The sequence below is a fragment of the Panthera tigris genome, chromosome X (assembly GCF_018350195.1).
Source record: "Panthera tigris isolate Pti1 chromosome X, P.tigris_Pti1_mat1.1, whole genome shotgun sequence".
NCBI lineage: Eukaryota > Metazoa > Chordata > Mammalia > Carnivora > Felidae > Panthera > Panthera tigris.
The window spans coordinates 12888890-12911968 of NC_056677.1; the positions used below are offsets into that span (position 1 = coordinate 12888890).

A 23079-nucleotide genomic window follows, 5' to 3' on the forward strand; every position below is an offset into this window, starting at 1 on the left:
CAAAGAGAGTTCACCATGAAGATGTGCACTGCTTCATTATTTACCAGCGGACAATTGGAAACAAGCCCAGAGTCAGGAATAGAGGACTGCTGGATTAAATGAGAGCACATCTATACCAACAATTCTGGGTTTTTTAAAGTTTTTTAAAGAATTTATTTATTTATTATTTTGAGAGAGAGAGCCCAAGCAGGTGAGGGGCAGAGAGACAGGGAGAGGGAGAGAGAATCACAAACAGGCTCCTCACTGTCAGCGTGGAGCCCATCACGGGGCTGGAACTCATGAACGGAGAGATCATGACGTGAGCTGAAACCAAGAGTCAACAATTCTTAACCAGGAGTGCATGGCTCACGATCACATGTGGGGCTGCTAAAACATGCCCATGTCACTGCAGGTGCTGCAGCCCAGGGCAGCATGTGGGGCATGACCAATCTGGCAATGGTCACAGTGACCGGGGGGATGCCCAGTGACGGCAGTGTCAGGTGGATAGCAGTGGCATCCGTCACCAGACCCCTCTCAAGAACGGGCCCCCGTGGATCATGTGCAGAAGCAGGACGGCACTGGCACCAAGCGGGTTTTAACACTGGAGCAGCGGGAGAGGCCAAGAGCCACCCCCTCAGCGCCAGCCATCATGACGCAGACCCCCGGCACACAGAGAAGACCCGCCAATGGTGCTGGAGCACATCGTCCAACTACAACAGAATGGCCGGCAGTGCTCAGTTCAACAGGCAGGGGGTCACCAGACTCTCCAAGACGTCACGAGGCTGCGGGCAGGGTGTTCCCACCAAGACAGACCAAATGCCTCGTGCCTCCTTTGAGATTTTTGACTCAGATAAAGCGCACATCAGTTGTATTCTCGCATGACTGATATATGATCATTTATCACGACTGAACTTCTATTTGCGATTTTGTCCCTATAGATGCAGCTCCCTGGTGATGATGTTAACGATAGTGAATATTTACCACATGTGTTTTAGAAAAATCGGAAATAGGTGCGCACAGGGTGCTACTTTGAGAGAGCTCCAACATGCCACCGAGAGGGGGCTCGTTCACGACAGAGCCTTTGTACTCAAACTATCGGTTCATAAAAATGAAACGAAAAATGGAAACTAATAGCACAATAATGCCCAGTTGGGGGGAAAAAAAAGAAGAAGAAGCGTATGTATCATTGTGAAGTTACAAGAGAAACCATTTGAATGCTCTGGACCTAACTTTGAAAGGATCCTGATTCCCTTATGACCTCTGACTTTGTGATCGATCTTTTCCTCCTGTGGGCCAAAATTTCCTCTCTGCTTTCTCCATTACAACAGATGACCTAGAAGTCCAATAACAGAGCCTGCCAATATTGACAGATGGTGAGGAAAATGGCAAAAATCTCCACATTACGACATAAGGCATTATATATATTTATATATATGCTTTTATAAATAAAGTTTTATTGGGAAAGCCACACCCCTTCATTTATGTATTGTCTAGGCTTGCTCTCCCTCTAGAATGGCAGCGTGGAATAGTTGCAACAGAGACTGCACCAGTCCTCTACGCCATTTAATGCATGTGTGGCTTGGGCAAATTATTTCACCTCTCTGCCCCAGCTTCCTCATCTGTAAAATGGGAATTACAATAGTCCTATTTCATAGGGCTGTTGTAAGTAAATCATGTGATTGCTATTGTTATCTCTAGACTAGGAAATCCAAGCAGGAAGATGATGGACATGATGGGGACTTGTCCCTTCAATTCTTATAACCAGTGTCTAGCACATAAGCAGGTAACCAATAAATATTTGTTTAATGAATGAAGCATTCTTTCTCTCTCTCATATATATATATATATATATATATATATATATATAGGGGAGAAATATATATACAGGCGATATGATGAAATATGGTTTCAGAACTTTGGAAATACTGTTTTTTGCATTCAAATTCTTTCCCAGTGGCTTACAAATCTGTCAAGAACGAATTAACAAAACTAATCCTTTGCCATATCCATGAAAAAAATTAAAATTTCCTTTAAAACTATATGTTGAGTATCAGCTCAGGATCTTAGCAGTCCAATTCTATTTGAAACCTTACAGGGCACAGGCTGACTCAGTCAGTGGAGCATAGGACTCTTGATCTCTGGGTTGTGAGTTCCAGCCCCACATTGGGTGTAGAGATTACTTAACATAAAATCTTGAAAGAAAGAAAGAAAGAAAGAAAGAAAGAAAGAAAGAAAGAAAACACCTTAAAAACAAAATCAAACCAAGAATGCTCATTCTGGGGCCCCGCCCCAGGGATTCTGATTTGGTTACTCTCAGGAGAGTGCCTGGGCATATGGGTTTTTACAAAGTGCCTCCTCCCTGTGCGTTCTGGGCTAGGAACCACTGATCCACACTGTCACTGAAAGTGCTGTAGGAGGACAGTCAATGACAAGGCAAGATGCCAGCTGCTGCTGAATGTGGAGGGTATCTAGGTGTGGAGTGAAAAGACTGAGGGGTAGAGACACCATGTTATGAAGAGCGGTTCTCCAGATGGATTTATCAAGTGCACACACACCATGGCATGATCTTGGCCACAGGGGAAACCCTCCACAAAACAACAGCCTTCCTGTCAATTCTAGTCTTTCTGGAGACAAAATCAAATGCAACACAGGAGCACCTGGGTGGCTCAGTCGGTTAAGCATCTGACTTGACCTGAGGTCATGGTCTTGTGATTCATGTGTTCGGGCCCCACATTGGGCTCTGTGCTGTCAGTGCAGAGCCTGCTTTGGATCCTCTGTCTCCTCTCTGCCCCTCCCCAGCTCATGCTCGCTCTCGCTCTCTCAAAAATAACATACACATTAAAAAAATCAAATGCAACAGAGATTAAGTGCACATAAGGTTAAGGTTCACTTAAGAAGTTAGGCGCCTGGGTGGCTCAGTCTGTTGAGCGTCCAACTTCGGCTCAGGTCATGATCTTGTGGCTCTTGAGTCTGAGCCCCATGTCAGGCTCTGTGCTGACAGTTCAGAGCCTGGAGCCTGATTCTGGGTACCCCCTCTCACTCTGCCCATCCCCCACTCATGCTCTGTCTCTCTCTCAAAAATAAACATTAAAAAAAATTTTTTTAAGGAACCAAGTGCCAGCAAAGCTTTAGAGAAAAGCAACTGATAAAAGTCTTAAAACCCATAAAATGCTCCCAACATAGGCAGCAAGACACCAATAATAAGTACAAGCTATTATTTTTTCTCTCTTTCTTTCCTTCTTTCTTGAGAGAGAGAGGGTGCACGAGCAGGGGAGAGACAGTGAGACAGGGAGAGAGAAAATCCCAAGCAGTCTCTGCCCTCAAACTCACAAACATTGAGATCATGACCTGAGCCAAAACCAACAGTCCGACGCTTAAGTGACTGAGCCACCCAGGCGCCCCGATACATAATATATTCTTTTTTTTTAATTTTTTAAAATGTTTATTTATTTTTGAGAGAGAGACAGAGACAGAGACAGAGTGTGAGCAGGGGAGGGGCAGAGAGAGAGGGAGACACAGAACTCGAAGCAGGCTCCAGGCTCCAATCTGTCAGCACAGAGCCCGACGTGGGGCTCAAACTCACAAACCACGAGATCATGACCTGAGCTAAAGTCAGTGGCTTAACCAACTGAGCCGTCCAGGTGCCCCCAAAATATATTCTTAATCGATGCATGATCCTGCCCACTCCCGCTCTCGTGTTAGTAATCCTAGCAACTGAACCTGAGTTATTTTTCGCTCCTTTTCAGAGCCAAAATTTCCCCCTTCCAAAAAGCTATATAAAGCCAAAAGGTGAAGGAAACCAAATGTCTATGGCCAGAAAAATGGATACACAAAAACGGTCCATACATACAATGCAATATCATTCAGCCTTAAACAGGAAGGAATTTCTGACCATGCTACAACATGGATAAACCTTGAGGCTATTACACCAAGTGAAATAAGCCAGCCACAGAAAGACAAATTCTGGATGATTCCACTTATACGAGGTCCCTAGAGTAGTCAAATTCATGGAGACAGAAAGTAGAACCGTGGTTGCTAAGGGCTGCAGGCAGGGGGAATAGGAAGTTGTTAAATGGGTACAGAGTTTCAGTTTTGCAAGATAAAAAAGTTCTGGAGATTGGATGCACAGTAATGTAAATATCCTTAATACTATTGAACTGCACACGTAAAAATGTTAAGATGGTAAATTTTATGTTACACGTATTTTACCACAATTAAAGTATTTTTTAAGTTTATTTATTTTGAGACAGAGCAAGAGGGACAGAAGGATCACAAGCAGGGGAAGGAGACAGAGGGAGAGAATCCCAAGCAGGTTCCACATTGTCAGAGCAGAGCCCAACTTGGGGCTCGATCCCAGGAACCTCGAGACCGTGACCTGAGCCAAAATCAAGACTCGGACGCTTAACTGACTGAGCCACCCAGGTACCCCCACAATTAAAATTTTTAAAACTGAAATTTATACAGCCCCATTCTTGCCCCCACCATTTCCTCTTCCCCTAACTTCCCCTTTATCCAAACCTCCCATCCGCATTGTTTGCAACCTATCTTACTGAACTGCTCTCAAAAACCCAGCAGATCTGTCTTCAGTTGGGACCACAGTAACTCCCCCTTTCCCCATCTGTGACCTCTGTTCCTCTGTGCCTTCTGCTGGCCCCGTTTACTAGCTGTTTATCCTCAACTGGAGACACCTGCCCAGAGCTGTACCCTCCCTTCTTCCCCCACTTTCACTCCTAAAAGCCATCACCCATATGCTGTTGACCCGCATTCTGTACCTTCTGATCCTTCCCTTTCACCTGGGCTCCACAGCTCCTATTTCCAGGGGGCTAGAGGAAATCACCCATGGCATGGACAAAAGGTAAAATCGCTACCTGATGGGTTTTGTTACCTCTTTCCTCTTGACAGTACTGCCTTGCCTTTGCACAAATAGCTTTTAACTGCTGCATGAGTGTCTTAATTCAAGTCACTTCGAAGACTGCCCAGAACCATGCCCTGTGCTAATTAGGCACTACCAGGAGCTAGAACTCTCTGTATACGTGCAAGTGTTTGCTGGTATTTGTCCAACGAAGAGGTTGTTCAGGGTGTGGATATGTGGTGTGTTTGGCTTGCATAGTGTTGGCGGACACACGGTGTTTTAAAACTTTAAATACGTTGCCAACATTTAGAAACCATGAGATTTCTCATGAAACTCCAGATTTCCAGATTCTGTTGAAAATTTAGACGACTGGCAACAGTGAATGCACAGTCCTTCATGTGACTATCAGTTTTAGCAGTTACTCCTTTGATGGATCAAGTCCTTGTCAATTTGCCCCAGTCCCCACCACTCCCTACTGCCTCTCTGACTCTAAGGCCTGATTTAGCTGCCACTGATTGTTGAGCTTAAGCTGTGGCATCTCTTATACCTGGCTGTTTGACTCATTTACATTCCCAGCCCAGTTCTACTGGCCCAGCTGCTCAGCCCTATGTTGATTCAGTGTGTGTGTCCCTCCTCAAGCCAAGCGTGTGGTTTCAGACTGGCTTTCAGAAGCCAGAGTGGGGTCTACATTTCCTGCTCTCCCTGCTCTCCTTTCACAAGACACTCCGGAAAGCTGTGGAATCCTGTCCTGGGTCTCTCAGCACAAGGCAGCTTTCAGCTCCGCAAGCTGTTTGGGTGTTTCTATTCCCCCTTTAATTAAGGTCCAGCCATTTGGTATAGTGAGGTGGTCAAGAGCTCAGGCTCAGAAATCAGCTGAGTGACTTTCTAACAAATAACCTGGCTAAGATGCCTTTCTCTCTCGTGCAAAATTCGCCTGGGTCCTAGGGGTGTTGAAACAAATAACTGAAATCATGCGCATGACGTCCTAATTACTGATGCTTAGAAAGTGTGCAGTTAGGGCCAGCTACTATCTTTGTCCTTCTTTACTTATTACTTTTAGATTTTACTACACCGCTTCCTTAGTTTTTATAAAACATCTCATTTCTTTTAAGTATCTAAACTCCTCCTCTTTCCCTAGTTTTGTTTTTCATGATCTTTTACCTCAATTTGCTACTATAAAAATGCTAATTTTCTATTTTTGAAATGTGATTCCTTGCCTTTAACTCTACAGTTTTTTCCTTGCTCCAATCTCTTCCCCTCCACCCGACTTAGTATTCTTATCCTATTTTTAACATCTCTTTTCTTAGATTTTTCTTTATGCTTCTGCTAGTCCATATTAGCAGGTGGGAAGCAGAGAGACTAGAACGACGGGGAGGTCTGCTCGTCCTCACCCTAGGCTCACTGCTTCTCCCCTCCCACTGCCATCGCGGGACCCCATTCTTTTTTTTTTTTTTTTTGTATATTCATTAAAAATTTTTTTTAATTGGAGTATAGTTGAAATACGAGTTATATTCGTTTCAGGTGTACAACATAATGATTCAGTATCTCTATGTTATGCTGTGCTCACCACATTGACTCACTCACCATTGACTATATATATATGCCCTATACTTTTTATTCCCATAACTTACTTACTCCATAACTGGAAGCCAGTATCTCCCACTCCCCTTCACCCATTTTCCCCAACCCCTCACCCCATCCTCTCTGGCAACCATCAGTTTGTTCTCTGTATTTATAGGTCTGGATTCTGCTTTTCATTTGTTTATTCATTTGTTTTGGGTTTTTTTAGATTCCACATTGTGAGTGAAATCATATGGTATTTGTCTTTTTCAGTCTGACTTATCTCACTTAGCATAATGCCCTCTAGGTCCATCCATATTGCTGCAAACGACAAGATCTCATCCTTTTTACGGCTGAGTAATATTCCACTGTGTAAATGTACCACAGCTTCTTTTGGCATTCATCCGTTGATGGACACTTAGGTTGCTTCCATATCTTGGCTATTGTAAATAATGCTGCAAGAAACATAGGGGTGTATATATATTTTTTTGAATTAGTGTTTTCATTTTCCTTGGGTAAATTCCCAGTAGTGGAATTACTAGATCATATAGTATTTCTATTTTTAATTTTTTTTGAGGAATGTCCATACTGTTTCCCACAGTGGCTATACCAGTAGTGGGGCCCCCCATTCTTAATACTGGGTCATACCCAGGGGTGCCTGGGTGGCTCAGTCGGTTAAGCCTCTGACTCTCAGCTGACAGCTCAGAGCCTGCAGCCTGCTTCGGATTCTGTGTGTGTGTCTCTCTCTGCCCTTCCCCCAATCACACTGTCTCTCTGTCTCTCTGTCTCTCTCTCTCTTTCTGTCCCCTCCTCTCAAAATAAATAAACATTAAAAAATATATATTAGGTCATATCCAGAACTTTGAGAGACATGCAGGTCTTATATTGACAATACCCCCTTCACGTTAACGATCCTAACAGCCACACTGAAATAGCGCCTTTTCTGTGCCGGGCACTGAAGGACCCACATGCATAACTGATTTAACCCTCAGAAGAACCCCCTGAGGCAGGAGGCATTCTGATGTCCGTTTTGCAGATGCAGAAACTGTAGTGTAAGCACCTACACAGCCAGGTACTGAGAGCTGGGGCTGGGGGGGCCTCCGATGGGGCAGTGTGGCTCCTGCAGCGGGGCTGTTAGCCTCTCCACTGGTTCCCATGGGTGAAGTGCTGGGCACAGAGCCAGTCCAGTAAGGGTCACATAAATGCCTTCTGTTGTTGTGTCCCAGACCTGTGAGTCCCCATATCCACAAACACGCTAGTGAATGGTTTCCCCAGCAAAAGGCAGGAAGGAGCAGGGGAGAGAGCTACCCGGCAGCGTGGACCACCAGCAGGGAGGCAGCGAGGCTCACCAGCTGGCATGCTCCCATTGGTCTCAGCACGACAAATTACCGTGCCATGGACTTGCAACGTCCCTAAATCCCGGGTGACTTCTTTTAGATTGTTTTGTAAATCACCTCATTAACCGAGCCAAAGCTTTTTGTATGGCGTGATTATTTTCCTAAACCTCCTAACAATCTAACCACACCAGGAACTAGAAGCTGTTTTTCTCTATCAATGCCTTGATAAGAGATAAGAAAGCAAAAGCAATTTGTCTAGCCGGTGAAAATTTGTTCCACCTTATCCCCTTGCCTTTCAGTGCTTTCAAATTGGAGATTGACCACTCTGTATCTTCAAGGCCACGTATTTAGCCCAGATCCTTAATGCGGGCACTCACTCAACACTTCCTGGTTGGCCTGTTGCCTGTTCTCTCCGAACAAAACCTTTTTTTCCCTCAGAGTGAAGCAGGGCCAAGCATTTTAGTCAAGCCCTCCTCCTCATCCTGACGAAATGCAAAGAAGATCCCCAAAAGGAAGTGAGTCTGTTCCTAAAGCACTCAATTTCCACTTGCTGCCAACATCATGCTCAGGAGCTTGACACAGCTGTGTCAAGTCTCACCATCCCTTGTCATCTGCCCTGACGATGAGGGTCATCTTCTCAGAATTGTGATGGGAAATCACCAGGACCTGGTCTCCAGCTGGATAGACTGCACTGCAGAGGGCTTCTAATTCCTCTCAAAATGTGCCACATTCTCCACTGCACTGGACACCCCTACAGGGCAAAATGGCAGCCACTGGCTTTTTAAAAAACGTTTTTAATGTTTATTTATTTTTGAGAGAGAGAGAGAGAGAAAGAGAGACAGAGCGTGAGTGGGGGAGGGGCGGAGAGAGAGGGAGACACAATCTGAGCAGGCTCCAGGCTCTGAGCTGTCAGCACACAGCCCGATGTGGGGCTCGAACCCACGAACTGTGAGATCATGACCTAAGCAGAAGTCGGACGCTTAAACGACTGAGCCACCCAGGCACCCCATCATCCACTTGCTTTTAACGACCCCAACGACCAGCACTGTGCTCATGGGGTGGCCCTTTCCCTCCTCTGCCCGCACCCCCCACCCCACCTCAAGTGCTCAGGTCTGCTCTGCACCCTTCCACCCCTACAGCATTCCTGTTTCTAAAACCAAGGGCTCCCTGACCATTTGGGTGTTGGTTTGGAGAACAGAGTTTCTCAAATTGCACATCAAATACGGGATTGCTTTAAACTGAGTCTACTCTAGCATCCCCACCAGTGCATACACACACCAGATTGTGCAGTAGTTTTTAAAGTTTATTTATTTATTTTGAGAGAGAGTGGGGGAGGGGGACAGAGAGTGAGGGGTGGGGTGGGGTGATAGAATCCCAAGCAGGCTCCTTGTCAGCTCGGAGCCCGATGCGGGGCTCCATCCCACGAACTGTGAGAGCCTGACCTGAGCTGAAACCAAGAGTTGGATGCTCAACGGATTGAGCCACCCGGACGCCCCCCAGATTGTGCAGTATTAAAACATGCTACCTGCACGGTCCGAAAAGCACGTTCTTTCTGGTAGGTGGCAGTTTGGTTTGAAGAACACACTTAGCACAAAGACATGCTCCCTTTCCTGGATGCCTCAGCAACATATCTGGGACCTGGCTAAAAAAATGAAGCCTGGGGACGGTAATATTTTGGAAACTATAACCATCAAACAAGTTGTCAGCCGTCCCCTTAATGAGCTCTGAACCTTGTCTGAATTGCTTTGTATTTTACTACGTCCCCATCTCTCACACTCAGTTGAGAGCCACAAGCAAAACGATAAAGTTTATTTTTGGAGTCTTAAAACCCTCTCATAAAAAAGTTCCCTGGTGCTTTCCCTGGTTCCTCTCTCACCTGAGCCTGACCCACTCCATCTCCAGTCATGCCTCATTTTTGATTTCTCACTCTTCAAAGCACTCCACTTAATACTTAACCTGCTCTGCACCATCTCGCCCTGCTTTTCAGGTGTCATCTAATGAGTTAATCAACCAAGTAAGCATGTCACTGTGAGACAAGTCCTGCCATCTATGTATTGAGACAAAATGTGGTTTTGAAAAATTGAGGGTGTGAGGCGCCTGGGTGGCTCAGTTGGCTAAGCGTCCGACTTCGGCTCGGGTCGTGGTTTGTGAGTTCGAGCCCCGCGTCGGGCTCTGTGCTGACAGCTTGAAGCCTGGAGCCCACTTCGGATTCCGTGTCTCCCCCTCTCTCTACCCCTCCCCTGCTCACACTCTGTGTCTCTCTGTCTCTCAATAATAAATAAACGTTAAAAAAATTTAAAAAAAAGAAAAATTGAGGGTATGTAATTTACATGCAATGAAATCTACAGATCTGAAGGGTAAGTAGAGCTGTTTAATGAATTCACCAGTGGTAAGATGCATGTTTTTTTAAACATTTTTTTAAGTTTACTTATTTATTTAGAGAGAGAGAGAGAGAGAGAGTGAGTGAGTGAGGAGCAGAGAAAGAGGGAGAGAGAGAATCCCAAGCAGGCTTCGAGCTGTCAGCGCAGAGCCGGACGCAGGGCTCAATCTCACAAACTGTGAGATCATGATCTGAGCCCAAATCAAGAGTCCAACGCTCAAGTGACTGAGCCACCCGGGCACCCTAAAATGCATGCTTTAGGAGTTGCATTTTGGAGAGTGATTATAGTGGTGGGCTGTGAGGTCAGGGCCACCCATTCCAGTAGAAGACTAGAAACTATGTGAGAAGAGTGGTCCAGGCCTGTTCTGACCACCCACTGACCATGAGCCTTATCCTGTCACTACGTGGTATATTTAGGCAGGCAAGCAGACAAGTGGGGAGATACCCTGAGTACTTTCCAGGAGGGTAACAGCCTTACTGCCTGGGCCTTACACCACGTTCGGCCTGTGCTTCTTGGTATAGACTAGGATTTGGCAAGCCATGGCAACTCCGAGGCAAACCAGGAATCCCCTGACTATGTTCAACCCTCGAATGAAGAATGGTTTTTACATTTTCAAATGCGTGGAAGAAAAAAATCGAAAGAATATTTCATGACGCATTAAAATTACATGAAATTCACATTTCAGCCCCCATAAATAAAGGTATGCTGGCACACAGCCACACTTGTTCCTTTACATATGTGCCTCTGGCTGCTTTTACACTACAATGGCAGAGTTGAGCAGTTACATCAAAGATCGTGTGACCCCAAAGCTGAAAATATTTACTCTCTGGGCTTTAACAGAAAAAGTTTATTAACCTCTGGTTTAGACCATTTAGGTAATAGACTTTGGGCTCGTAGATCTCTCCCTTCCCATGTTTAAGTGTTGATGGGAACACGGACAGCATATACACAAATAAACCAACATTTTGGGGTGGGGGAACTTTCCACTTTGTAGTGGAAAGAAATGCAGTAATGTAGTAATGGAAAGAAAATGAAAAGAAATGTAGTAATGAAAAGAAATGCAACATAAAGTACAATAATAAAGGGTCCTTTTTGTTCTGCTAATAAAGCAAAAAGACAAATGATAAAAACACTAGCAAAGCGATTAGAGAAAGCAAGAACAGTACAGTGTAGTTCACATCATTATGAACTGGTTCACCTCTTCCATCAAACAATCTGGCAGAATTATCAGTCATAAATGTGTTCACACTCTTTGACCTAATAGTCCGAGTCCTGGAAATCTATTCTAAGGAAACAATCAAAAGAACATAAACACTGTGTCAAGATGTACACATTACCATTTTTTCTAACAAAATGCTGGAAACATCCTGAAGTGTTTAGAAATAAGAAATGAATCAGTAGGGGCACCTGGGTGGCTCAGTCAGTTAAGCATCTGACTCTTGATTTCAGCTCAGATCATCATCTCACGGTTCATGGGTTCGATCTCCACATCGGGCTCAGTGCTGACAGCATAGAGCCTGCTTAGGACTCTCTCTCTCCCTCTCCCTCTGTTCCTCCCCTGCTTGCACGTGCTCTCTCTCTCTCAAGATAAATAAACATTTAAAGAAAAGAAAAGATCATGAATATGCAATTAATACTTAGGTGAAGTGTTAGAGAAATGCAGTCTAGAAAAATATCTTGTTTGTGAAGACCTTTGAACCAGCTTTGATAATTTCCCCCCACACTGTCATTAGTCCTTTAATAAGCAAAAGCCTTTGTAGACAAGGACAACACACACATACAGAACGCAGGACAGGAGTGAACCTCTGGGAACACAATTCTTACAAATAGAGCAAATGATGATTAGTAGTACTTTGGTCCAAATCAATTTATACCTATAGTCTCCACTTCCAAAAACTCAAATTCAACTCATCTCGCTGCATACATGAAATATGTATGGCTGTTTGTATGTCAATCATGCCTCAATAAAGTGGTTAAAAAAAAAGAAAAAAGAAAAATCAAATTCCTAGTTTTCATGAACCTTAGGGAACTAAGGACTCTAAGAAAAAAAAGGAATTTGTTCCTGATGAATATAAAAATCAGAATCACTTTAGTAATCCAGCCTTTGTGTCCACCAATATCTTTAGGCTCTGGTCCTATTCCAAAGTATTCTCTTTTACTAAAAAACAAAACAAAACAAAACAAAACAAAACAACAACAACAAAAATAAACCTTTACTTTTCTGTTTTTCCATTCGACCCAGAGCACTGCAATCACAGGCCCATAAATCAAATTTAAATAATGAATGAATAGCATCAAATGCTTTCCATCAAAACTATAAATTATTTTCAGAAGCAATGTAAGCAAATGTATTTTGTTCCATTTTGCAGAAATATGCTGATGAGGGGGCTGTGGGGGGAGCCTTACAAAAGTAATGGGCTGACTAGAGAAAAAATGCTGCAAAAGAAATATGCCAATTAGGGGGAAGAAATCCACAAGATACTATGGTGCTATTTGTTTTTATATTTTTATGACACTCAATACAGCCATGGCCAGTGGTCGTATTCGTATCTCTCATCTCCAACACGACACAAGTGCAAGGGCAAAACCTTATGCATCCTGAGGCTCACAGGTTCACACACTCATATGACATTTGCAAACTATGAAGCACAGTTTAAATTTAAGGGCAGGCCTGGGGCGCCTGGGTGGCTCAGTCAGTTAAGCGTTGGACTCTTGATTTCGGCTCAGGCCATGATCTCATGGTTGATGAGTTTGAGCCCTGCGTCCAGCTCTGCGCTGACAGCGAGAAGCCTCCCTGGGATTCTCTCTCCCTTTCTCTCTGTGCCCCTCCCCTGCTCTTGCACTCTCTCTCTCCCTCTTCCAAAATAAATAAAATAGACTTTTAAAAAAAAGTTAAGGCAGGCACGGAAACAACCCAAATGTCCATCAACTGATGAACATATCAACAAAATGTAGTCTAACCATACAATGAAATAGTGTTCAGCCCTAAAAAGGAATGAAGTGCTGATACGTGCTACAATGTACATATACCTTAAAACATTATGCTAAATGAAATAAGCCAAACACAAAATGTCATATGTCATATGGTTCCACTTATATGAAGTGTTCCTAACAGGCAAATCTGTAGAGACAGTAGATTAATGGTTGCTTAGGACTGAGGGGGGCCGGTCCATAGCTAAAAGGAAACAGGGATTCTTTTTGAAGTGACAAAGATGTTCAGAAATTGACTGTCGTGGTAGTTGTACAACTCTGTGAATATAATAAAAAACAGTGAACTACATACTTTTAGTAGTTGAATTGTATGGTATGTAAATTATATCTCAATAAAGCTATTACAATTTTTTTTCAAAGTAGGCAAAAGATATTAATTAAAAGCAAGGATTTTTGTTCTCTAGTCAGCCCATTACTTTTGTAAAGCTTTGTTGTATTCAAGATTCATAAAAATCATCGACATTACTTTTATGCCTACTGTAAAGAAAAACAAATCCTAAATCAGTCTTATTTCTATCAAGACAGATCAAAATTTAAAATATTTTGAAGACAATGCTCTCTTTTAGAAGCTTAGTACAATTAGCAGTGAATCTTTTACATAAAACAGATACAATTCTAAAACATTAACTTTCTCACTAACCATTGTTTGTCTCTTAGGCAATTATTTGAACAAAGTTTCAAAGTATTTGAAAACATTTGAAAGCTGAAGAATCACTACTAATATCCACAGAGAGAAAAAATTCTTATATTCTTAAAGAAAAAAGTCACTTAGAGAACAATGGTTTCTTATCCAGAGAGAGTAAAGAAATGTGCCTTGAAACTTTTCTTTTTTAAATTTCATACTTACTAGGAAGCTTTATATTCCTTAGAAGCTGTTTATCACTGGGGCACCTGGGTGGCTCAGTCGGTTAAGTGCGGGACTCCTAATTTCGGCTCAGATCATGATCTCACGGGTTCATGGGATCAAGTCCTGTGTCGGTGCAGATTAGGAGTCTCTCTCTCCCTCTCTCCGTGCCCCTTCCCCCCCAAATAAAAAAATAAACTTAGGGGCGCCTGGGTGGCGCAGTCGGTTAAGCGTCCGACTTCAGCCAGGTCACGATCTCGCGGTCCGTGAGTTCGAGCCCCGTGTCAGGCTCTGGGCTGATGGCTCGGAGCCTGAAGCCTGTTTCCGATTCTGTGTCTCCCTCTCTCTCTGCCCCTCCCCCGTTCATGCTATGTCTCTCTCTGTCCCAAAACTAAATAAAAAACGTTGAAAAAAAATTTTTTTATAAAAAAAATAAACTTAAAAAAATTAAAAGAAGCTGTTTATCATCCATAAAGGAGGAACTCCTATTTCTGGTCTTATTCTTCGTTAAGAAGTCATTTTTCTAAGATATGCTTATAACTTCATGGGAATGATGCTGGACACCCAAGATACCTGGGTTCCCTTCCCCTGCTTCCGGCCCTTTCAGCACCTTTCATGTTCCCTTTCATGACACTCTTTTCACTTGTTTTGAGGCCCTGGGGGAGGACAGGGCTGATATTTGTCCTGGGCACTACTGTATCTGCAGAATCTAGCACAGTGCATATGGCACAGAGTAGGCACTCAAGATGTCTTTATTAAACTGAATTCAGGGCTCTGGGGTTTTTCTTGCTTTATGTTAGTCTCATATAATGTGTTAATCTATGAAAATAAGTTCCACAGAAATTAGAGTAACCTTATCGGGAGTGAAAGATGAGCAAATATCAGATGGCAAGCCACATCATATTTTCCTCTCCCCGACCTAAAGCTGCTGGGGGAACAGAGAAATATACTTCTCAGACTTAATTGCTCTACTCCTTAAGAAGTTTGTAAATTAGTAGCTGACACCAGTCAGACATCAAAGAAGTAAACAGGGAGCTGGTTTCATTGTAGTGGAGAAAACTGTGGCTTGGAAAGAAGTGGGTGAATCAGGGCTCTCCCCGTGCAAGGTCATCTCCAGGAGCATCGGTAAATCACAGAGCAGCCCGCTGGGCCCGGTGTCGTGGCGGTCAAATAAGAAGGGGCCTTCACAGGCTTTCTACCAAGCCTTCCGGGGAGACTAGGGGGAAAGCAGGAGGAGCAGCAAAGGCAAATGGGACAGGTGGGATAAAGAGTCACAGCACCTGGAGCTACTGGAAGGGAAGCTGGAGAGGTGGAAGGGGCGGTGTGGGCTCCAGAGGACTCTGACTGCGGCTGTGTCTGCACAGAGCCACGCGAACCACCCGCCCCGACCTCTGAGAGAACAAACGATCGTAGACACTTACTTAATATTGAATTTTCAGTTTTGAAAACAGTTCTTCTGATTCCCAGTCTCATTGTTCCTCCCAAATTGCCAGGGTTGTGTTCGGGCATATCAATCACCTTAGAAAACAAAACAAGTCCGGTTTTGCCATTTATACAAATGTAATTTCCCAAATTTCAAGCTTTACTTTTAAAGTAACGATCGTTGGTTGGGTAAGGATGTTCCCTAGACAATAAAACCTGATAATTCCTTCCAATTTTCTTATTCAAATACAGCCATGCTTTACACACTCCTCACAGTAGGCTTCCTTTTCGTCTCTGTTCTAATCTTTCATTCAAATTACTTGTACAAAATGTGTCAGGACCGTCTTTATGACCTTCCACCTGTCCTTACTCAAGATGTCAATTCCAAGCAATGTTCACACTTCAAGTTCTGGACTTCTAGGGCCACTCACTTTGGTATTTGCATCCCTCCCCTACCGCCCATTTCATTCCCTAAAGATCCTCCATAAGCAAATCTGTCCATCCTTACGGAGAAGTACACCAAAAAGACTTTTTTCTAGAAAACCTTAGGATTCCTTTAAAAAAAAAAAAGGTAACGTTATCCATTCTAGCACATTCTCTGTGCCATAAACTTGAGCACCACCCTGGATCTCTCCCTCTTCCTCATGCCTCATCTCTCATTTGTCAAGTCCTATCAATTTAACCCCTTCCAGACTTCCTGCATCCATCCATGGCTCCAACCATCACCCAAACCACAGCCCCTCAACCCAGGCTATAGCCAGAGCTCCACATTCACGTGACCCCAGTCCACCCTGCACACTACAGGCAAAGCAGTTGTGGTATTTCTCCTGCTTGAAATCCTTGACTGCATGATATCAGTGCAGCCTCGCCCTCCAGCCCCATGTCCCATGACCTTCCCCTCACACCCTGAGCTCTGGTCATGGTGGCCTTCCTCCATTTCCTCCAGTGCATCTTCTTCCCTCCTGCCATGAGAACTCTGCACATGCTGTTTCCTCTGCCCAGAACATCTCCCATTCCCCTACCCTCTTTTCCTAAATGAAACCATCCTCAACCTTGAGACCTTAGGTCAACTATCCAACATGAACTCCTACAGGAGTTTATATTCTCAGGCACCATAGCCTAGTGAGGACCCCCATCTCTGCCCTCCCCACCCCTGCACTTCCCTTGTTCATGTCTGTAGAGTGCTTTGCCTGTGAGACTATACAGCCTTGAGGGCTGGGGCAGTGCTATCTCTCCTTACATTGCATTCCCGGCCCCTTGCGTATATGGGACTGGCGCATGGTATATACTAAATGAATGCATGCATGAATGAATGAATAAATGAATGAACTCAGACCAAATAATTTCAGATTTATCTTTATGATTACTTCATAGAAATTCCAAAACATGATTTTTATGAAAAGACTGTTCTTGTTAGTCATTGCTCTGTTTTTTCCGTTCTGTTTGCTACGATCTCGTGGTTTTGTTTCATCTATTGTTTTGTTAAGCTGTTAGAACAGACTACAGTCGGGCAAGTTAACGTGTTCTCATGAAACTGCTCAGGTTTCCCTCTCATAAAACCTTTCAGTTTTTCCCCCCACACATTAAATGCCATGTAGTGCTCTATAGAAAACCTGGACAACTAGAATTTCCTGAGGTAAAAATTTTCCCAGAACTTGTATGATCTTATCAGCGCCCCAGAACTTTCCGAGCCATCTGAACCCTGCGTCCCAAGTGCACTCCAAGAGTCACCGAGGGGAAGGGGTGGAGAAAAAACTTGATTACTCCCCTTGTTGGATGGAGTGCTCAGTTCTGAAGTGCTCTAGACCTTGACATCTCTTTCCTATCTTCTCTGGTTGGCTAATTATGGCTAGATTAAGTATTACTGGAGTGAGGTGAGAGAGGGCATTAGGTTCCAGTTCTCAAAGCTGAGCTGCTTATAAATGCCCAGCCCCTTATGTATTTTCTAGGAAAAGGCAGATAAGATTGCGCTATCCACCACAGCCTCAATTTTCACTGCAGTTCAAGACAACCTGAACCATGTAGGAAGAGCACAGCGATGACCCCCCTAACGCCCCCCACCCCCGCTTCTTAGAGGTGTATTCTGGTTGTTCGATCCACTCTTACTTCCTGTATTGGGTTCTTCAGCCCAGGAAGAGTGTTTTAACGTAGTTTGTGTAGTTATTGGCGTGTTTGGTTTTCAAGAAATGTTCCGCTATGAACCACTGAGAAAAGTCAAATGACCCACCTGAGAACAGGAAACCTGCCTTACTGCTTACTTGAGATGATCTTGACAGACACAAGACCACATCATATCTCCAGAAGAAAAATACAGTGGGCACAGGGGCTGCCTAAGGGTGTTAAATATTCCTCCAACGTAAAGGGAAGTCTGGAAATCCCTAACAGAGCAATATAAGAATATTATTTAAAAACATGGGGGTAGGGGCACCCGGGTGGCTCAGTTGGTAGAGCACATGACTCTTGATCTTGAGGTCTTGAGTTTGAGCCCCACGTTGGGGGTAGAGTTTACTTAAGTACATACATACATAAAAATAATAAAATAATAAAAGTTTGGAGGTAAATATCAGGAGAACCAGCTGGAAGACTTGAGGGTGGCAGAGAGGGGGTAAGGATTACTGAATATTTTCATTATAGGCCTTTTGGAACGAGTTGGCTTTTAAAAGTTTGTACGTAGTATTATTTTTAATGAAAACACAAATTTAAAGCCCAAACAGTGCAATCTATCATTTAGACCTTCCACTAGGGTGTTAGTTCACATTATCCCTGCTGTTTTCAGAAGCAATAACTACAACCGTCTCCGAACATGATAGCACAGAAAGAAATCCCAAGGTACAGCAGCCACAGTGATCCTCTGATTAAAACACGCTAGCACAGAAACCAGAGGAGAAGGCACAGAAAAGGTTAGAGAAAAGATGGGGGTGCAGGTGGAAGTAGCTTTCCAATGGCGAACAATGCCCCGAACGGCAGTGAAAGGAGAAAAGCACAGCAAGAACTGACAGGGGAGTCGCTGTTGTCTCTGGGCTGGCTCAGAAGGCCACATCTGGGGATTCTCATCAGACACTCAGTCTTCTGATGGAAGCCAGGCACAAGCCAGTGGAATCCAAACACACCAAGGGGAAGGTTGGGGAGGGTAGAGAATACACGGCAGTTCTGGACAAGCCAGGCCCAACCAGCTGCCTTCAGTTACAGTCGCCTCCGATGAGCTCGAAAGTTGCCAGTAGGACTGCCTCTTGGGTTATAAGCAGCCTGATTCAGCAACAAAATTCGGGAAAACGTCTCTGTGCCTGGTATTTCCCTCCACAAAAAGCCTGAGAGACATCAGTTTCAAAACATATCCTTTATCGTGACTGGAGTAGTTAAAAAAAAAACAAACTCAAATATGCGTTAGTTTTAATCCCAACATTTCCAAAATACCCTACATTTGCATCTAAGAGGAAAATGCCTCTTCCACTGCGAAAGGACTGCCTTGGCCTGCTCTGATTTTGCCGAAATACTGGCTGTTGTCTGATCCCCACTACAGAGCTGTCCTTTCTTGGAACTGAGCCAGCCATATAGCATAAGAAAAATAAAAAAGGATCAATAAGTAACGAATATCGGTGGTGATAAAGCTTTAGATGTAAAAGTACCACATAAGGATAAATACAGCCCTGATTAACCTTTACCGAAGTTTCCGCAGCCCACGATAAAAGTGTAATGGGTTCAAGACTGGGTTCATGTGTCCCAGATGCCTTAACAACAGAGTCTAGGGAAGTTATGGTCTCTTATCAAAGATGAAATTCCAGCATACGAGGTAGTACACACTGACTGACCCAACAGAGCCCTGGTTAGGTCAGTTTCCCTCACGTCCCTTGCCTTTGGACATTTCATTTGGGGACGCTGAAGGAGCCTACTCTCCCAAGCCAGCTGTTTCCAGTCTCTCAGGCAACACACAGTGATTTTTCTCAGACTTTCTACTATATTCCGCAAGTATTCTTTACAAGGATTTCCCCAACCCATTCCCTTCCTCCCGTCCATTAGTTTTTCCTGATCATTTTTTTTTTCAAGCCTGCTTCTGATTTCGATTCTTGATGACTCATGTTCAAGTTGTGCACAAAGTATGAACAAAGTGATGTTCAAATCTATACTCTTCTGCACGTGGCACTCAGGTCCCACCTCACTCGGGAACCCAGTCTGGCTAAGCTCTCCCAAAGCGTCCTAACCTGTGGTTTCTACCTTGGATGGACAGGTCCATTGCTGATGGCTCCTCTGCTCCCCTCCCCACCACTGCTCTACACCTATATCACCTCTTCATTACTTTTCCTAAAATGCCTTGCCCCCCCATTCCACATGGGCCCATGCTTTCGGGCACCCTCCAGTTCTCCTTACTGACCCATGATTAACGCCATGTTATTATGCTAACCCTACCAAATAAATAATACGTGGCAAAAGAGACTTTGCAGACATGCGTATATTAAGCCTCTTGAAACGGCAAGGCTGTCCTGGATTATCTGGGTGGGTTCGATGTAACAACAGGGTCTTTATAAAAGAGAGGCAGGAGGGTCAGAATCAGAGAAGGAGATAGATGACAGTGGCAGTCAGACAGAAAAGAGAGAGAGAGAGAGAGGCTGGAAGACGCTACACTGCCGGCTTTGAAGATGGAAGAAGGCACCATGAGCGGGCAACCTCTAGAAGCTGGAAAGGCAAAGAAACAGATCCTCCCCTAGAGTTTCCAGAAGGAATGGCAGCCCTGCCTGCCTACCCACTTTATACTTCTCCAGACCTGTAAGAAAACAACCTGTGGGGGCTTTTGGGGGGGGTGTTTTTTTTTAATTGTGTTGTTTTAAGCCACTAAGTTTGCAGTAATTTGTTACAGAAGCCATAGGATACTAATACGGTCCTTCGTTGTATACAACCTTAGCCTCCTCCATCATTTCCTTACCTGCCTCCTCTCATAGGCTAAAGGGTAGGCTCATCAAGCACAAGGACTGGAGCTTCTTCTCTGTCTCCAGCAGAGTCCGACACAGTGTCAGATTCCAACTGATGGCTCCACAGTGAAATCTCCCTGGATTTCTATCAGAAACGAGCAGAGCAGACGAAGGGGCTAGTGGGCAGCCTAAGAGCAACGGAAGGGTCTCGGTCCTGAGCCGCAGATGGATGGTTTCAGCATAGGGAGGGGAGGAACAGTGCCCCGCTCTGAAGCAGGGCACCCCTGAGCCCAAGCACACCTCTTACCCAATGCAGGACTGTTACATTGCCCTGTCTGTCTCCCTAGCCTGCCTCATCACCAGCAGCGGGACGATGGAATCCACCAGGGTGAAGGCACGGAGCAGTCCCATAAGTACGTTTATATTTTCCAGTGTTTTCAACTCATTTTCCACCAGTAAAAGAAGACCTGTGTTACTTCCATCAGAAAGAAAACATTCTTATACCTTCAGGTGTGAACATAACACATAAGTCCTGCCTCTGGGCCTCACACTAACGTCGACCAGCTCTCCTCACAGAAGCCCTCCTCCTGAGGAGGGCAGGCAGCACGGCGGCTGAGGGGGCAGCCTCGGCCTGGGCCAGAATCCCAGCTCTAGTACTGCCCAGTGCTGCGACCTTTAGCTGGTCCTTGAACGTCTCTGGAGACTGCAGGTAACAGCGGTATCCAGTTCACGGGAGTGCTGTGAGGATTGATCGAGGTAAAGGGCCAGGGTCGGCCAAGGGCAGCACTCAGCCACAGGAAGGACCAGCCCTCGCTAAGCGTGGGCTATGTGATCAGGAGGCCTCTGTGACCTCAGCACAGGCGGGCCCCAAACCGGGGAGACGCAGGGCCCAGGCAAAGGTCGGAAGTGGAAAAGGACGTGAACTCTGCGGCAGTGCACCAAGTAGGCTGGCGAGGCAAAGCTGTGCTTTGCTGGTCAGACTCTTTTCAAACCCTCAGGATCAAAGACAACACGAACCCAGGATAGCACTGCCTGCCCATTTTGTTTTGCAGGGCCCGACACTGACTCTCCTCCCAGAGGTGCTTTTCGAGGCACTACCTGCTGTGGGCTTCAAGTCGAATAACACAGCTAAGGAAGCCTATGGTACGGGGGCTTTTAAAATAAGTTACTCTTGGCATCCCTAGGAAACACTTAAGTCTGTCCAAAGATCAAGCAATTGAATGGTGAGGTGATAAATAACCTTTGCCTCTCCATTTTTCCATTACCAATCTTGTGCCTTGTCATTTTTTCCCCTTCTCTAGTTTCAAAATGCACTCTTTTGAACACACCCTGTGTTTATCGCCCGTCTCCATGTATTTTTAGTTAATGTTTCATGAGAATATCTAGTGGCGGATTTCATGTTTCTCACTGCGGGTTTATCCTCACACTTGAGAACACAGGTAAAGAGAAACATAAGAGACGAGAGATGGGCCTGGCAGAGCGGAACAAGTGAACATTTCAGACCTATGGGTTGTTTTTCAAGTTCTGTTAGTGTTTACTACAAGCATAAGTTCTGACAACAAACAGCATTGGGCCTCGCTTATTATTTTTTTAAAGATTTTATTTTTAAGTAATCTCCACACCCAACGTGGGGCTCAAACCCATAACCCTGAGATCAAGAGTTGCATGCTCTACCGACTGAGCCAGCCAGGCATCCCAGCACTGGGCCTCTGTTAATCAGAAATCCTCCCTTGGGGGCGCCTGGGTGGCTCAGTCGGTTGAGCGTCCGACTTCGGCTCAGGTCATGATCTCGCGGTCCGTGAGTTCGAGCCCCGCGTCAGGGTCTGTGCTGCCAGCTCAGAGCCTGGAGCCTGTTTCAGATTCTGTGTCTCCCTCTCTCTGACCCTCCCCCATTCATGCTCTGTCTCCCTCTGTCTCAAAAATAAATAAACATTAAAAAAAAAAAATTAAAAAAAAAAAAAAAAAGAAAGAAATCCTCCCTTGAAACTATAGATGCGTAGCCTGAAAGACTGTTAACCAACACTGTTCCAAATGTCTCTCTTAGGGTTAATTTCATATGCACACACCCTATATATACAACATATGCCATGTGCTGTACATAACATATATCTGTCATACAATATGCAGTTATTAAAATTATATAGTTGTATATCATATAGTTATTAAAATCATTTCTTTGATATGGACTCAAGAAATATGACAATCGCCACGTTGATTTTAGCTCACAGGCGGTAATTTAAGAAAACCGATGATTTAAGATGTCTTTACCACATTTGGAGAGATTTGAATTTGGCCTGTGATAATGGCATTGTGGTTGTGTAGAAGAATCTCCTTGTCCTTACGAGACAAGATTGCTGAAGTATTTAGAGGAGAAATCGGTCTGCAACTGATTCTCAAATGAATCTGGGCAAAAGGTAGGTTGGGTGTTCACTGACCACTCTTGCAACTTTTCTGTAGATTTGAAATTTTTTTTTAAGTTATTGGAAGAAAAAGATATTTTTTTTTGCTGTGATTGTTCAACAAAAGCTGACTTCCTCCCAAGTAAAACAGAGCATAAGCATAAAAACACTAGAAATTCTCTAAAATCTTCATTAAAATGCATTGCCAAAATCAGAATATTTTTGCATAAAATCTTACAACTAAAACCAAAATGCTTATCTTTACTCCAAGAAGTGAGTTCATATATATTCAATACCAGTGGGTACCAAAGTCAAAGAATCTGTAATAAAAACAAGAATAACATCTACAAGGACAGTGAAGGCACATAGAGTGATAAGTGCTCAGGACTGCTGGGAAGTTCTTAAGAAAC

The 23079-nt window shown here is 44.3% G+C and overlaps 1 protein-coding gene across 6 annotated transcripts in view; it reads right to left on the reverse strand.

Moving 5' to 3' along the window:
- The window catches only part of CTPS2 (CTP synthase 2), a 105055-nt gene that overhangs the window by 21464 nt on the left and 60512 nt on the right, over window positions 1-23079 (reverse strand). For all 6 annotated transcript variants that reach the window (XM_042974433.1, XM_042974434.1, XM_042974436.1 and 3 more), the window contains one exon: window positions 15366-15462. In XM_042974433.1, the coding sequence (XP_042830367.1) occupies window positions 15366-15462 (97 nt within the window). The remainder of the gene's footprint in view (window positions 1-15365; window positions 15463-23079) is intronic.